At 47.2% G+C, this 15415-nt stretch overlaps 1 protein-coding gene across 1 annotated transcript in view; it reads right to left on the bottom strand.

The window, feature by feature from the left end:
* Positions 1–1673: 1673 nt before the first annotated feature.
* Positions 1674–15415, bottom strand: part of LOC122923372 (sialic acid-binding Ig-like lectin 7) — a 54761-nt gene continuing 41019 nt past the window's right edge. The window contains exon 8 of the mRNA XM_044274162.1: positions 1674–3634. Within this exon, the coding sequence (XP_044130097.1) occupies positions 3590–3634 (45 nt within the window). The 3' untranslated portion in view covers positions 1674–3589. The remainder of the gene's footprint in view (positions 3635–15415) is intronic.

The following is a 15415-nucleotide window of genomic DNA, read 5'->3' as shown; positions in this document are numbered from 1 at the left end:
CCTTGTATTTTGAGTTAATTTTGATGGCATGGAATGACTTTAAAATGAATAGCAATTCATTGGATCACTCTTTACAACAATCTAGCAAACGTGTCAGTATCAAAACTTCTGGCCAAGACTACCACATAAAAGGTTAGTATATAAAATGAGAATGCTCGGACTGGGAGAAAACGTCTGTATGTGGGTAAGTAACTGGCTGAGTGATAGAAAACAGAGGGTGGTTATTAACGGTACACACTCAGATTGGGTCACTGTCACTAGTGGGGTACCTCAGGGGTCAGTATTGGGCCATATTCTCTTCAATATATTTATTAATGATCTTGTAGAAGGCTTGCACAGTAAAGTGTCAATTTTTGCAGATTACACTAAACTTTGTAAAGTAATTAACACTGAAGAGGACAGTATACTGTATATATACTACAGAGGACAGTATACTTCTACAGAGGGATCTGGATAGATTGGAGGCTTGGGCAGAGAAGTGGCAGATGAGGTTTAACACTGATAAATGTAAGGTTATGCACATGGGAAGGAATAATGCAAGTCACCCGTACATACTAAAATGTAAATCACTGGGTAACACTGACATGGAAAAGGATTTAGGAATTTTAATAAACAGCAAACTAAGCTGCAAAAAACAGTGTCAGGCAGCTGCTGCCAAGGCCAATAAGATAATGGGTTGCATCAGAAGGGGCATAGATGCGCGTGATGAGAACTTAGTCCTACCACTTTACACATCACTGGTCAGACCACACATGGAGTACTGTGTACAGTTCTGGGCTTCTGTGAACAAGGCAGACATAGCAGAGCTGGAGAGGGTCCAGACTCTCCAGAGGAGGGCAACTAAAGTAATAACTGGAATGTGGCAACTACAGTACCCTGAAAGATTATCAAAATTAGGGTTATTCACTTTAGAAAAAAGACGACTGAGAGGAGATCGAATTAATATGTATAAATATATCAGGGGTCAGTACAGAGATCTATCCCATCATCTACTTATCCCCAGGACGGTGACTGTGACGAGGGGACATCCTCTGCGTCTGGAGGAAAGAAGGTTTGTACACAAACATAGAAGAGGATTCTTTACGGTAAGAGCAGTGAGACTATGGACTCTTTACGGTAAGAGCAGTGAGACTATGGAGCTCTCTGCCTGAGGAGGTGGTGATGGTGAGTACAATAAAGGAATTCAGGAGGGGCCTGGACGTATTTCTGGAGTGTAATAATATTACAGGCTATAGCTACTAGAGAGGGGTCGTTGATCCAGAGAGTTATTCTGATGCCTGATTGGAGTCGGGAAGGAATCTTTTATTCCTCTACATAGTATCAATAGTAATTTTGTCATGCCTGGGGGCCTTGGTTAGTCTCACTCGCTGCCATGGAAACCCTCAGCACACTAAAGTTGCCTTGCAACAGGGGGGAAGGACAGACAAATACCTGAGATGCTGTAGTGTAGGTAGTTGAGGGGTTAATGTACATATGTATGCGGTAATCTCCCAAGCTCCCTCTAGTGGTGGTGAAAGGACAACAGAATTTTCCAGATCTCTGTGCAGTGATGTAGAGCTGTGTATCAGCTGTGCCCGTGACTGATGCTTTTCACACTCAGAGGACTTCCACTCAGAATGAAAAAGTGTCTACATATTAGTAATCAGACATTAGAGAAATAACGAGACAACAGCGAGGATTATATTGTTTTTATTTTATCTGCACAGAATAAAGGTGCGCTCTATAAGTATACACCAGCATGCGCTCCTGTCTGGAGCTGATAGGTGTGTACTGCTCCGCAGGTATAGGATAGCAGTATAAAGCTGAGATCCTGATAATGGGGGTCAGTAATCATCAGGTTTTTACTCTTTACAGCGTTTGTCTGATTTTGTCTCATTTATTTCATAAAGGAACAACTGTGAGCACAACATTTCCTTCCTTACACCTCCCCAATTTATGTACAGTAGGAGACCCCCAAGTACTGAATCAGAATCACATACAATGCATATGAGCCCCCAGATCGTCATCACACCCAAAAATGACCACAGACCACAGACCTCCTCAGCAGACCTTCTCCTTTGTGGTTATGGTTCGGAGGTTTGTTTCTTCCTGTTAATCTTACAACTTAAACATCTCTTACTTCCACATTTTCTACTTCTTTTATTATTATTTTTTCATCGTTAGCTGAATTATGCTGGGCGGCAGTACCAGTGTATGTTTAAGAATTCCACGTTTCATTATATTATCTATCTATTATCTATCTGTCTATCTTTCCAGGGCCGGCTCCAAGTTCATGTGGGTTCTTGGGCAATAAAGACACAGTCGCCCCCTTGTTTGCACGAAGCTCGTGGCAATGAAACTGCAGTGGGAGTCATATTGTATGGAGGGGGCACTGGGGGACATTATACTGTATGGGGGTCACTGGGGGTCATTATACACAATAGGGGGCACTGGGTGTCATTATAATCTGTGAGGGGTGCTACTGGGGCTATTATATTGAATGGGGGTCATTATACTGTATGGGGGGCTCTGGGGGGTTATTATACTGTATGAGGGGCCATTGGGATCATTATACTGAAAGGAGGGCACTGGGGGTCATTATACTGTATGGGGGGCCACAGGGGGTCAATATACTGTGTAAGGGGACCTCATACACTATAACAACCCCACAAGGTCCCCCTCACACAATATAATGACTCCCCCAATGGCCCCCTCACACAGTATATTGACTCCCCCCAGTGTCCCCCTCACATTATGTCACCCTATAGAGCGGCCAGCCCCTCCATGTCACCCTATAGAGTTGCTGGCTCCTCCACATCACCATACAGAGAGGACCAAAGGCCGCATATATGTGTGGTATTTGGGGAGCACAGATTTGCAGTTTTCGGGGTCACCTGTGGGCTCAGCAGGGTCTTTATGAGTTTCAGCTGCATGCTGCCGGTTTGCGGTTCGGTTCTCTCCAGACTTATTTCTTCAGGACGGTGACGTCTTCTCTCTCCGCCAACAGCGGCGCTTTACACTCTAGCAGTTGCCTAGGTAACAGACATGTAGAACGCACCCAGAGGCAACGTCATACGTAATGAGATACGCATGGCATTTGCCGCCATCTTTGACAAGGGCAGAGAAGGCGACTTAGGACTCGCCTACTTTATCTCTTTTGGCTGTGTCAGGAAGTAAATACGCCCACAGTGCATATGATGCGTACAAAAGGCGGGGCCTAACCTGACCCTTCTTTATAGGCCTCTCCTCCATCATTTCATCAGACAGGTGGAAGATGGACGCCCTGAAATCTGCTGGGAGGGCGATAATGAGGAGGCCTACACTCGCGGCACCAGAGGAAGGTGAGGAGGAGGATGTGTGATACCGGAGTGGGCCTCCTCAGGAGCAGTGGGCCCCAGGACTTGCCTGGGTATGCCGGGTGCTGGCGCCGGCCCTGTATCTATCTATATCACTATTATCTAGCTATCTTTCTATCTATTTATTATCTATATATCTATCTATCATCATCTATCAATAAACCACTACTGGGTATAATTAGGGTTAGGGTTTACATTGTATGATATATGTTGTTGTCAGTACAGAGGAATACTCCGATTAATCACATGCATCTTTAGTTTTCAATATTCATGTAAATGTTGTCCGACCTGTGCACATCCTAAAAAGGGAGAAAAATCAATCAATTAAAAAAAAAAATGTATGAATAATTCTATAGAAATGTAATATTTAATGGTCTACAAAACCAGTTGTTCTTTTTTTCCCTTATATTTCCAATTTAGAAATGTAGCAGAGCTGGGTTTGTTACATGGAGCAAAGAATAAAAGTGTGGTCCAGATGTAAAATAAAAACGTGGCTGTTTTGCTTTTCCAGAAACAGTGCCGCACCTGTCCGTTTCAGCTCACTTGCAGTAAATGAGGTTTTGCTGACCACATGCTGTATACAGTATGTGACATACCTGTTCACTGAAAGTGTTCTGTAGTTAGACTCTGCACTGGTCACTCAGTTAGTAGAGTGTAAGGCCCAAAATAAATCTTTGCTGGGGATGTGTACATTTCTTGAAATTTGTTTCTGGTCCAATTCTAACAAATCAGTCAGAAAAGTTGTATTTGGGTACAAATCGACCCAAATTGAAAATGCTTCAATTGGAATGCAAATTGGTGCTTGATGTCCTGAAGACTAATAGTTTTTTCTTTCAAGTCTTTTTCTCATTTTTTTTTTTATTTCCACTTTCCCCCCCAGTTTTCTCTCTAGTATCAGAAAAAACAGTAGCTTGTTCTGGACAAGCGGCACAAAAATGTATGCCTTAACAGGGAGAAGATGCCTGCTGGTATTTATATACACACACATGGTAGTAATAGAAGAAGCACTGGCTTCTAGTGCTCTACGGTCGAAAAATTTCAACAGTTTTTTTTGGGGAAAAAATGAATTACAATAGGACGTCCCCTAGGTGTGACCAAATATACACTGTTTTTGACACAAACAAATATTTTATTTATTTATTCATGTTTATTTGAAATACTATCTTATAAACTTAAAACTTTCCAAAAAGTTTTTGGACAAAAAAGTCTGACTCTTGGAGTAACTTTAAACAGCATCTGTCAGCAGATTTGTCCCTAATAGTGTTGAGCGAACCCGAACTGCAAAGTTCTGGTCCATGCCGAAGTTTGAGAGTTCGGGTACCGGGTTTGGGCATTTAATAAAGCTTGTTCAAAGGCTGCAGAGCAGCCAATCAACACATTTTTAAGCTGTGGGCACGTAGAAGCCGCTACAGCCATGCCTAGTAATGGCATGGCTGTGATTGGCCGGTGCATCATGTGACCCAGCCTCTATAAAAGCTGGATCACGTGTACCACCGCCCATCAGCTCTGAGTAGTGCAGGGACAGGAAGCAGCTGAAGTGAGGGAGAGTGTTAGGAATCTCATCTGGCTATTTATTCTGTGGGTGATCTATAGTAATTTCTTTGTGGGTGCAACACACCAGCTTTGTACTCCTGACACAAAAGTATTATAATAATAAATCTGGCTGTTAATTCTGTGGGTGACCTATAGCAATTTTATGTGGATGCAATGCACCATCTTTGTACCTCTGACACAGAAACGTAATAGTTAATCTGTCTGTTAGTACGGTAGGTGACATATACACATTTTTGATGTGATGTACACCTGCACTTTATACGTGGCAGGGAAATAAATATAATTAATCTGCCTGTTAGATCAGTGGGTGGGGGTGATCACAGACAAGCGCTGCCGCCTGTCCACATCCAATGTGGACAAGCTCACGTTCATTAAAATTAACCATTTATGGAACCCACAGGAAGTATACCGGTCACAACCAGCCGCTCTGTGGGAGCCTTCCCAAATGTATAAAAAATAAAGGGGAAAAAAAACAACAAAAACAATGTTGGCTACCTCTTCCTCTTCCACCGCCGCTTCCACCTACACTGCCACGTTCAATGCCTCCTCAACCTCCCACTCCTCTTTGACCTCTGCCTCCTAAGATTATTATTTTTTATTTTTTTATATTCTATATTATTTTAAGTCATTTCCCCATCCACATTTGTTTGCAGGGCAATTGTCTTGCTCTTACCCCCATGTTGCTTCCTTTTGCAGCCCTCTAGTCCTTACTTACAACTATATTACAGCTATTTTAGTGCACCAAAGTTCGGGTCCCCATTGACTTCAATGCCGCTCAGGCTCGGGTCCGAGTTCGGCTCAAGTTCGGGTCCCAAACCTGAACTTTGACCCGAAGTTTGGCCGAACCTGGTTAACCCAAACGTCCACGGGTCCACTCATCCCTAGTCCTTTTGACACTGGCTGACCTGTTGCATGTGCGCTTGGCAGCTGAAGGCATCTGTGTTGGTCCCATGTTCATATGTGCCGCATTGCTGAGAAAAATTATTTGTTTTATATATGCAAATGAGCCCTCTAGTTGCTGTTACACCTACAGGCTCTGCTCTCTCTGCATCTGATGCAGAGAGACAAGGCCACGCATTATGATGTTTACACTACCTGGCTCTGTCACTCAAAGTGCAGAGGGTTCGTCAATTGCAAAGAGAGCTGAAACTCTAGGTGTAATGACAACACCCCCATTGCTCCTAGAGGCTCATTTGCATATATTAAAACTTTTTCTCAGCAATGCCTACACATGAACATGGGACCAACACAGATGCCTTAAGCTGCCAAGCGCACATGTAACAGGTCAGCCAGTGTCATAGGTACAGAACTGCTGACAGATGCCCTTTACAAGCTCATGTGTCTTGTCCAGTGCAGGACATAAAATTATGAACAGCTCCAGCCCTGGCTACAGTCACACAGCACTAACTGCCCCTATAGTGTCCCGAATAGAGTTGAGCGGACACCTGGATGTTCGGGTTCGAGAAGTTCGGCCGAACTTCCCGAAAATGTTCGGGTTCGGGATCCGAACCCGATCCGAACTTCGTCCCGAACCCGAACCCCATTGAAGTCAATGGGTACCCGAACTTTTCGGCACTAAAAAGGCTGTAAAACAGCCCAGGAAAGGGCTAGAGGGCTGCAAAAGGCAGCAACATGTAGGTAAATCCCCTGCAAACAAATATGGATAGGGAAATGAATTAAAATTAAAATTAAATAAATAAAAATTAAGCAAAATCAATTGGAGAGAGGTCCCATAGCAGAGAATCTGGCTTCACGTCACCCACCACTGTAACAGTCCATTGGCATATATTTAGGCCCAGCACCCAGGCAGAGGAGAGAGGTCCCGTAACAGACAATCTGGCTTCATGTCAGCAGAGAATCAGTCTTCATGTCATAGCAGAGAATCAGGCTTCATGTCATAGCAGAGAATCAAGCTTCACGTCACCCATCACTGTAAGAGTCCATTTTCATAAATTTAGGGCCAGCACCCAGGCAGAGGAGAGAGGTCCCGTAACAGACAATCTGGCTTCAAGTCAGCAGAGAATTAGTCTGCATGTCATAGCAGAGAATCAGGCTTCATGTCAGCCACCACTGCAACAGTCCATTGTCATATATTTAGGCCCAGCACACAGGCAGAGGAGAGAGGTCCCGTAACAGAGGATCTGGCTTCATGTCAGCAGAGAATCAGTCTGCATGTCATAGCAGAGAATCAGGCTTCACGTCAGCCACCACTGCAACAGTCCATTTTCATAAATTTAGGCCCAGCACACAGGCAGAGGAGAGAGGTCCCGTAACAGACAATCTGGCTTCAAGTCAGCAGAGAATTAGTCTGCATGTCATAGCAGAGAATCAGGCTTCACGTCAGCCACCACTGCAACAGTCCATTGTCATATATTTAGGCCCAGCACCCAGGCAGAGGAGAGAGGTCCCGTAACAGAGGATCTGGCTTCATGTCAGCAGAGAATCAGTCTGCATGTCATAGCAGAGAATCAGGCTTCACGTCACCCATCATTGGAACAGTCCATTGGCATATATTTAGGCCCCGGCACCCAGACAGAGGAGAGGTTCATTCAACTTTGGGTAGCCTCGCAATATAATGGTAAAATGAAAATAAAAATAGGATTGAATGAGGAAGTGCCCTGGAGTCCAATAATATATGGTTAAGGGGAGGTAGTTAATGTCTAATCTGGACAAGGGACGGACAGATCCTGTGGGATCCATGCCTGGTTAATTTTTATGAACGTCAGCTTGTCCACATTGGCTGTAGACAGGCGGCTGCGTTTGTCTGTAATGACGCCCCCTGCCGTGCTGAATACACGTTCAGACAAAACGCTGGCTGCCGGGCAGGCCAGCACCTCCAAGGCATAAAAGGCTAGCTCTGGCCACGTGGACAATTTAGAGACCCAGAAGTTGAATGGGGCCGAACCATCAGTCAGTACGTGGAGGGGTGTGCACACGTACTGCTCCACCATGTTAGTGAAATGTTGCCTCCTGCTAACACGTTGCGTATCAGGTGGTGGTGCAGTTAGCTGTGGCGTGTTGACAAAAGTTTTCCACATCTCTGCCATGCTAACCCTGCCCTCAGAGGAGCTGGCCGTGACACAGCTGCCTTGGCGACCTCTTGCTCCTCCTCTGCCTTGGCCTTGGGCTTCCACTTGTTCCCCTGTGACATTTGGGAATGCTCTCAGTAGCGCGTCTACCAACGTGCGCTTGTACTCGCGCATCTTCCTATCACGCTCCAGTGCAGGAAGTAAGGTGGGCACATTGTCTTTGTAGCGTGGATCCAGCAGGGTGGCAACCCAGTAGTCCGCACAGGTTAAAATGTGGGCAACTCTGCTGTCGTTGCGCAGGCACTGCAGCATGTAGTCGCTCATGTGTGCCAGGCTGCCCAGGGGTAAGGACAAGCTGTCCTCTGTGGAGGCGTATCGTCATTGTCCTGCCTTTCCCCCCAGCTACGCACCAGTGATGGACCCGAGCTGCGTTGGGTGCCACCCCGCTGTGACCATGCTTCATCCTCATCCTCCTCCACCTCCTCCTCATCCTCGTCCTCCTCGTCCTCCAGTAGTGGGCCCTGGCTGGCCACATTTGTACCTGGCCTCTGCTGTTGCCAAAAACCTCCCTCTGAGTCACTTCGAAGAGACTGGCCTGAAAGTGCTAAAAATGACCCCTCTTCCTCCTCCTCCTCCTCCTGGGCCACCTCCTCTTCCATCATTGCCCTAAGTGTTTTCTCAAGGAGACATAGAAGTGGTATTGTAACGCTGATAACGGCGTCATCGCCACTGGCCATGTTGGTGGAGTACTCGAAACAGCGCAACAGGGCACACAGGTCTCGCATGGAGGCCCAGTCATTGGTGGTGAAGTGGTGCTGTTCTGTAGTGCGACTGACCCATGCGTGCTGCAGCTGAAACTCCACTATGGCCTGCTGCTGCTCGCACAGTCTGTCCAGCATGTGCAAGGTGGAGTTCCACCTGGTGGGCACGTCACATATGAGGCGGTGAGCGGGAAGGCTGAAGTTACGCTGTAGCGCAGACAGGCGAGCAGCAGCAGGATGTGAACGCCGGAAGCGCGAACAGACGGCCCGCACTTTATGCAGCAGTTCTGACATGTCGGGGTAGTTGTGAATGAACTTCTGCACCACCAAATTCAGCACATGCGCCAAGCAAGGGATGTGCGTCAAATTGGCTAGTCCCAGAGCTGCAACGAGATTTCGCCCATTATCACACACCACCAGGCCGGGCTTGAGGCTCACCGGCAGCAACCACTCGTCGGTCTGTTGTTCTATACCCCACCACAACTCCTGTGCGGTGTGGGGCCTGTCCCCCAAACATATGAGTTTCAGAATGGCCTGCTGACGTTTACCCCGGGTGGTGCTGAAGTTGGTGGTGAAGGTGTGTGGCTGACTGGATGAGCAGGTGGAAGAAGAGGAGGAGGAAGCCGAGAAGGAGGAGGTGGCAACAGGAGGCAAAGAATGTTGCCCTGCGATCCTTGGCGGCGGAAGGACGTGCGCTAAACAGCTCTCCGGCTGGGGCCCAGCTGCCACTACATTTACCCAGTGTGCAGTTAGGGAGATATAGCGTCCCTGGCCGTGCTTACTGGTCCACGTATCTGTGGTTAGGTGGACCTTGCCACAGATGGCGTTGCGCAGTGCACACTTGATTTTATCGGATACTTGGTTGTGCAGGGAAGGCACGGCTCTCTTGGAGAAGTAGTGGCGGCTGGGAACAACGTACTGTGGGACAGCAAGCGACATGAGCTGTTTGAAGCTGTCTGTGTCCACCAGCCTAAATGACAGCATTTCATAGGCCAGTAGTTTAGAAATGCTGGCATTCAGGGCCAGGGATCGAGGGTGGCTAGGTGGGAATTTACGCTTTCTCTCAAATGTTTGTGAGATGGAGAGCTGAACGCTGCCGTGTGACATGGTTGAGACGCTTGGTGACGGAGGTGGTGGTGGTGTTGGTGGTACATCCCCTGTTTGCTGGGCGGCAGGTGCCAACGTTCCTCCAGAGGAAGAGGCCGAGGCGGCAGCAGCAGAAGAGGTAGCAGGGGGAGCCTGAGTGACTTCCTTGTTTTTAAGGTGTTTACTCCACTGCAGTTCATGCTTTGCATGCAGGTGCCTGGTCATGCAGGTTGTGCTAAGGTTCAGAACGTTAATGCCTCGCTTCAGGCTCTGATGGCACAGCGTGCAAACCACTCGGGTCTTGTCGTCAGCACATTGTTTGAAGAAGTGCCATGCCAGGGAACTCCTTGAAGCTGCCTTTGGGGTGCTCGGTCCCAGATGGCGGCGGTCAGTAGCAGGCGGAGTCTCTTGGCGGCGGGTGTTCTGCTTTTGCCCACTGCTCCCTCTTTTGCTACGCTGTTGGCTCGGTCTCACCACTGCCTCTTCCTCCGAACTGTGAAAGTCAGTGGCACGACCTTCATTCCATGTGGGGTCTAGGACCTCATCGTCCCCTGCATCGTCTTCCACCCAGTCTTGATCCCTGACCTCCTGTTCAGTCTGCACACTGCAGAAAGACGCAGCAGTTGGCACCTGTGTTTCGTCATCATCAGAGACATGCTGAGGTGGTATTCCCATGTCCTCATCATCAGGAAACATAAGTGGTTGTGCGTCAGTGCATTCTATGTCTTTCACCGCTGGGGAAGGGCTAGGTGGATGCCCTTGGGAAACCCTGCCAGCGGAGTCTTCAAACATCATAAGAGACTGCTGCATAACTTGAGGCTCAGACAGTTTCCCTGGTATGCATGGGGGTGATGTGACAGACTGATGGGCTTGGATTTCAGGCGCCATCTGTGCGCTTTCTGCAGAAGACTGGGTGGGAGATAATGTGAACGTGCTGGATCCACTGTCGGCCACCCAATTGACTAATGCCTGTACCTGCTCAGGCCTTACCATCCTTAGAACGGCATTGGGCCCCACCATTTATCGCTGTAAATTCTGGCGGCTACTGGGACCTGAGGTAGTTGGTACACTAGGACGTGTGGATGTGGCAGAACGGCCACGTCCTCTCCCAGCACCAGAGGGTCCACTAACACCACCACGACCATGTCCACGTCCGCGTCCCTTACTAGATGTTTTTCTCATTGTTATGGTTCACCACAACAACAAAAATATTATTTGGCCCAATGTATTGTATTCAAATTCAGCGGGATATAAATTTGAGGCCTAGTATTTAGGCGCTGGGTGACCGGTATGGATTTAGTGACAGAATTAGACTTGGAAATGCACAGTAGCGTGTGTGTGAAGTTATTCTGAATGACCCTATGTGCACCTTGAATATTATATACCCTTTTAGGGATAGATTTCAAATAGCTCTGATATAGCAGAAACCACTAAATTATGAAATTGCTAAATTGGGAATTGTATTTCAACCCAGAACAAAAAATGTGCTTTGGCGGACACTAAATAACTTTCCCAGCCACAACAGTACAGCGGTAACGAGAGATTTAGCGGGATATAAATTTGAGGCCTAGTATTTAGGCGCTGGGTGACCGGTATGGATTTAGTGACAGAATTAGACTGGGATATGGCCAAAAAATAACCACACTATTGCTGGTTAAATGCACTTGGTGTGACAGCTTCACCCTGATGTAGGCTTTAGCCAAAAATCAACCACACCATTGAGGGTTAAATGCACTTGGTGACGGGCGCAGCTTGCCCCTGATTTAGTATATGGCCAAAAAATAAACAGACTATTGCTGGTTAAATGCACTTGGTGTGACAGCTTCACCCTGATGTAGGCTTTAGCCAAAAAACAACCACACCATTGAGGGTTAAATGCACTTGGTCGCAGCTTGGATGCACTTGGTCGCAGCACCGCACAAGACACAAAATGGCCGCCGATCACCCCAGAAAAAAGTGACTGACAAACGGTCTGGGCAGCCTAAAAACAGTGAGCAATTGAGGATCAGCAGCTCAATGATCCACAGCTGCAGATCGATCGATTAATCAAGTCCTTTGGAGGAGTTAATCTGCCTAATCTCGCCCTACTGTCGCAGCCGCAACCTCTCCCTACGCTAATCAGAGCAGAGTGACGGGCGGCGCTATGTGACTCCAGCTTAAATAGAGGCTGGGTCACATGGTGCTCTGGCCAATCACAGCCATGCCAATAGTAGGTATGGCTGTGATGGCCTCTTGGGGCAAGTAGTATGACGCTTGTTGATTGGCTGCTTTGCAGCCTTTCAAAAAGCGCCAAGAAAGCGTCACAAAAGCACCAAGAAAGCGACGAACACCGAACCCGAACCCGGACTTTTACGAAAATGTCCGGGTTCGGGTCCGTGTCACGGACACCCCAAAATTCGGTACGAACCCGAACTATACAGTTCGAGTTCGCTCATCCCTACTCCTGACACAAAAGTATAATAATAAATCTGGCTGTTAATTCTGTGGGTGATCTATAGCAATTTTATGTGGATGCAATGCACCGTCTTTGTACCCCTGACACAGAAACATAATAGTTAATCTGTCTGTTAGTACGGTAGGTGACATATACACATTTTTGATGTGATGTACACCTGCACTTTATACGTGGCAGGGAAATTAATATAATTAATCTGTCTGTTAGATCAGTGGGTGGGGGTGATCACAGACAAGCGCTGCCGCCTGTCCACATCCAATGTGGACAAGCTCACGTTCATTAAAATGAACCATTTATGGAACCCACAGGAAGTATACCGGTCACACCCAGCCACTCTGTGGGAGCCTTCCCAAATGTATAAAAAAATAAAGGGGAAAAAAAACAACAAAAACAATGTTGGCTACCTCTTCCTCTTCCACCGCCGCTTCCACCTACACTGCCACGTTCAATGCCTCCTCAACCTCCCACTCCTCTTTGACCTCTGCCTCCTAAGATTATAATTTTTTATTTTATTTATATTCTATATTATTTTAAGTCATTTCCCCATCCACATTTGTTTGCAGGGCAATTATCTTGCTCTTACCCCCATGTTGCTTCCTTTTGCAGCCCTCTAGTCTTTACTTACAACTATATTACAGCTATTTTAGTGCACCAAAGTTCGGGTCCCCATTGACTTCAATGCCGCTCAGGCTTGGGTCCGAGTACGGCTCAAGTTCGGGCCCCAAACCTGAACTTTGACCCGAAGTTTGGCCGAATCTGGTTAACCCAAACGTCCACGGGTCCACTCATCCCTAGTCCCTTTGACGCTGGCTGACCTGTTGCATGTGCGCTTGGCAGCTGAAGGCATCTGTGTTGGTCCCATGTTCATATGTGCCCGCATATGCAAATGAGCCTCTAGTTGCTGTTACACCTACAGGCTCTGCTCTCTCTGCATCTGATGCAGAGAGACAAGGCCACGCATTATAATGTTTACACTACCTGGCTCTGTCACTCAAAGTGCAGAGGGTTCGTCAATTGCAAAGAGAGCTGAACCTCTAGGTGTAATGACCACACCCCCATTGCTCCTAGAGGCTCATTTGCATATATTAAAACTTTTTCTCAGCAATGGCTACACATATGAACATGGGACCAACACAGATGCCTTAAAGGGGTTGTCCGGGTTCAGAGCTGAACCCGGACATACCCTTATTTTCACCCCGGGAGCCTAGCATCGGAGTATCTCATGCTCCGATGCGTTCCCGTGCCCTGCGCTAAACCGTGCAGGGCACGGGCTCTTTTGTTTTCAATAACACACTGCTGGGCGGTAACTTCCGCCCATCAGTGCCGGTGACGTCACCGGGGTTCCTGTCAGCCCCATGGAGAGCCCCGGTACGTCACCGGAACTCCTAAAAATGCCTTTGCCCTGTGCAATTTAACGCAGGGCAAAGGAGAGCATCGGAGCATGAACTGCTCCGATGCTCAAGTCAGGGGGGCTGCCGGGGTGAAAATGGCGGGATGTCCGGGTTCAGCTCTAACAGGTCAGCCAGTGTCATAGGTACAGAACTGCTGACAGATGCCCTTTACAAGCTCATGTGTCTTGTCCAGTGCAGGACATAAAATTATGAACAGCTCCAGCCCTGGCTACGGTCACACAGCACTAACTGCCCCTATAGTGTCCCGAATGATAAAACCTGACTTTCTACCTAGTCCCTGCAGGACCCTAAAATGTCTTCTTGTGTGGAGACACGTCCTATCACCTCAGTGGATTGGCTCACAATGGCATCTGTGCTTCAGAGCCATCATAGAGCCTGACGGACCAGCCAATATCCTCCCTCCTGATTGGCTCTCAGGTTGACTGCAAACCATTATTGCCAGGTCCCAACCTGGTGTCATTTCATTCTCCATTTTCATATTTCTTGCCCCGTTTTCCTCACCAGTGTTCTGAATTTTAAAAGGTAAAATGGCCAAAGTGAATTGCCAAAACTTTGGATTTATTTGGAAGAAATATTTATGCAAAATTTGTGACAAATCTGATTAAATTAGAATTGATTTGCTCATCTCATCTTCGCCAGAGCCTATGACTAGGCAGGATGGACTTCTGTAAAGTTAAGGTTATGTCGGCAGAGTGGCCTCCAACTGACAGAGTACACAGAGGGAGAATGGTCAGCTGGTGGTTTAGAACAAGTAGAAAAGGGCAAAACAGAAGCATCTCCGAGAAACATTCCAAGAATCAGGTGCCGGCACTCAGTCAGTCAAGGCTTAATCCAGAAGATGTAGTCAAGAGTAAAGTTAACAAATACTAAACGACATAGGAAACCTAATAATTGGCAAATAATCCTGGAATATATAGCCAGGCCTGGACAAAACGGCTCAGAGAGCTGGAGGAAAATGAAGTCTTACTTATGAGCACCAGCTAGGAGGCATGTCAGAATACAGAGAGTGACAGAGGAACAGTTGAGGTGAATAACCATAGAGAACAACTGGCAAAACGACTGTGCAACCCCCCTGCTGGCCAAACAGTCAGTCTATATCATTGAGGATGCCAGCGACGGGAAAGTTGGTGACAGTACCCCCTCTTCTACAAGGGACCTCTGGATACTTAAGTCTTGGCTTACAGGAATTTTAAGTCAAATTTATTAATAAGACTATCAGCGTTTATCAGACTCCTAGGCACCCAAGATGTCTCCTCTGGCCTGTAACCTTGCCATTGAAGCAAATATTGTAGTAAATGCCTGACAAAATGGCCATCTAGAATTTACTGTACCTCAAATTCAAGCCAACCTTTAAAGAAGTCATCAGTTTCTTATCAGTGGAGGTTTGTCACCTGGGACCCCGCCGATCAGCTGTTTGGGAAAGCATTGGTGCTCCTGTAAGCACAGCGGCCTTAGATTAGGCCATATGATGTCATGTTCATCGGTCATGTGGCCTAGGAACAGCTTAGCCCCATTCAAGTTAATTGGGCTGAGCCGTGATACCAAGCACACCCACTATACAATGTACGGCACTGTGCTTGGTAGGCCAGGAGAAGGCTGCTACAGTCACAGGTGCATTGTGGCATTCTCAAACAGCTCATCGGCAGGGGTGTCGGGTGTTGGACTGCCACCAATCAGATACTGATGACCTATCCTGAGGATAGGCTAACAGTTAAAAAGTCTTGGAAAACCCTTTTAACCAAAACAGGAGGCGCTGGTCTTTTACTGGGATGAACCAAAGTAG

The sequence above is a fragment of the Bufo gargarizans genome, unplaced genomic scaffold, assembly GCF_014858855.1.
Source record: "Bufo gargarizans isolate SCDJY-AF-19 unplaced genomic scaffold, ASM1485885v1 original_scaffold_1526_pilon, whole genome shotgun sequence".
Lineage (NCBI taxonomy): Eukaryota > Metazoa > Chordata > Amphibia > Anura > Bufonidae > Bufo > Bufo gargarizans.
This window is presented reverse-complemented; position numbering and strand designations above follow the sequence as displayed.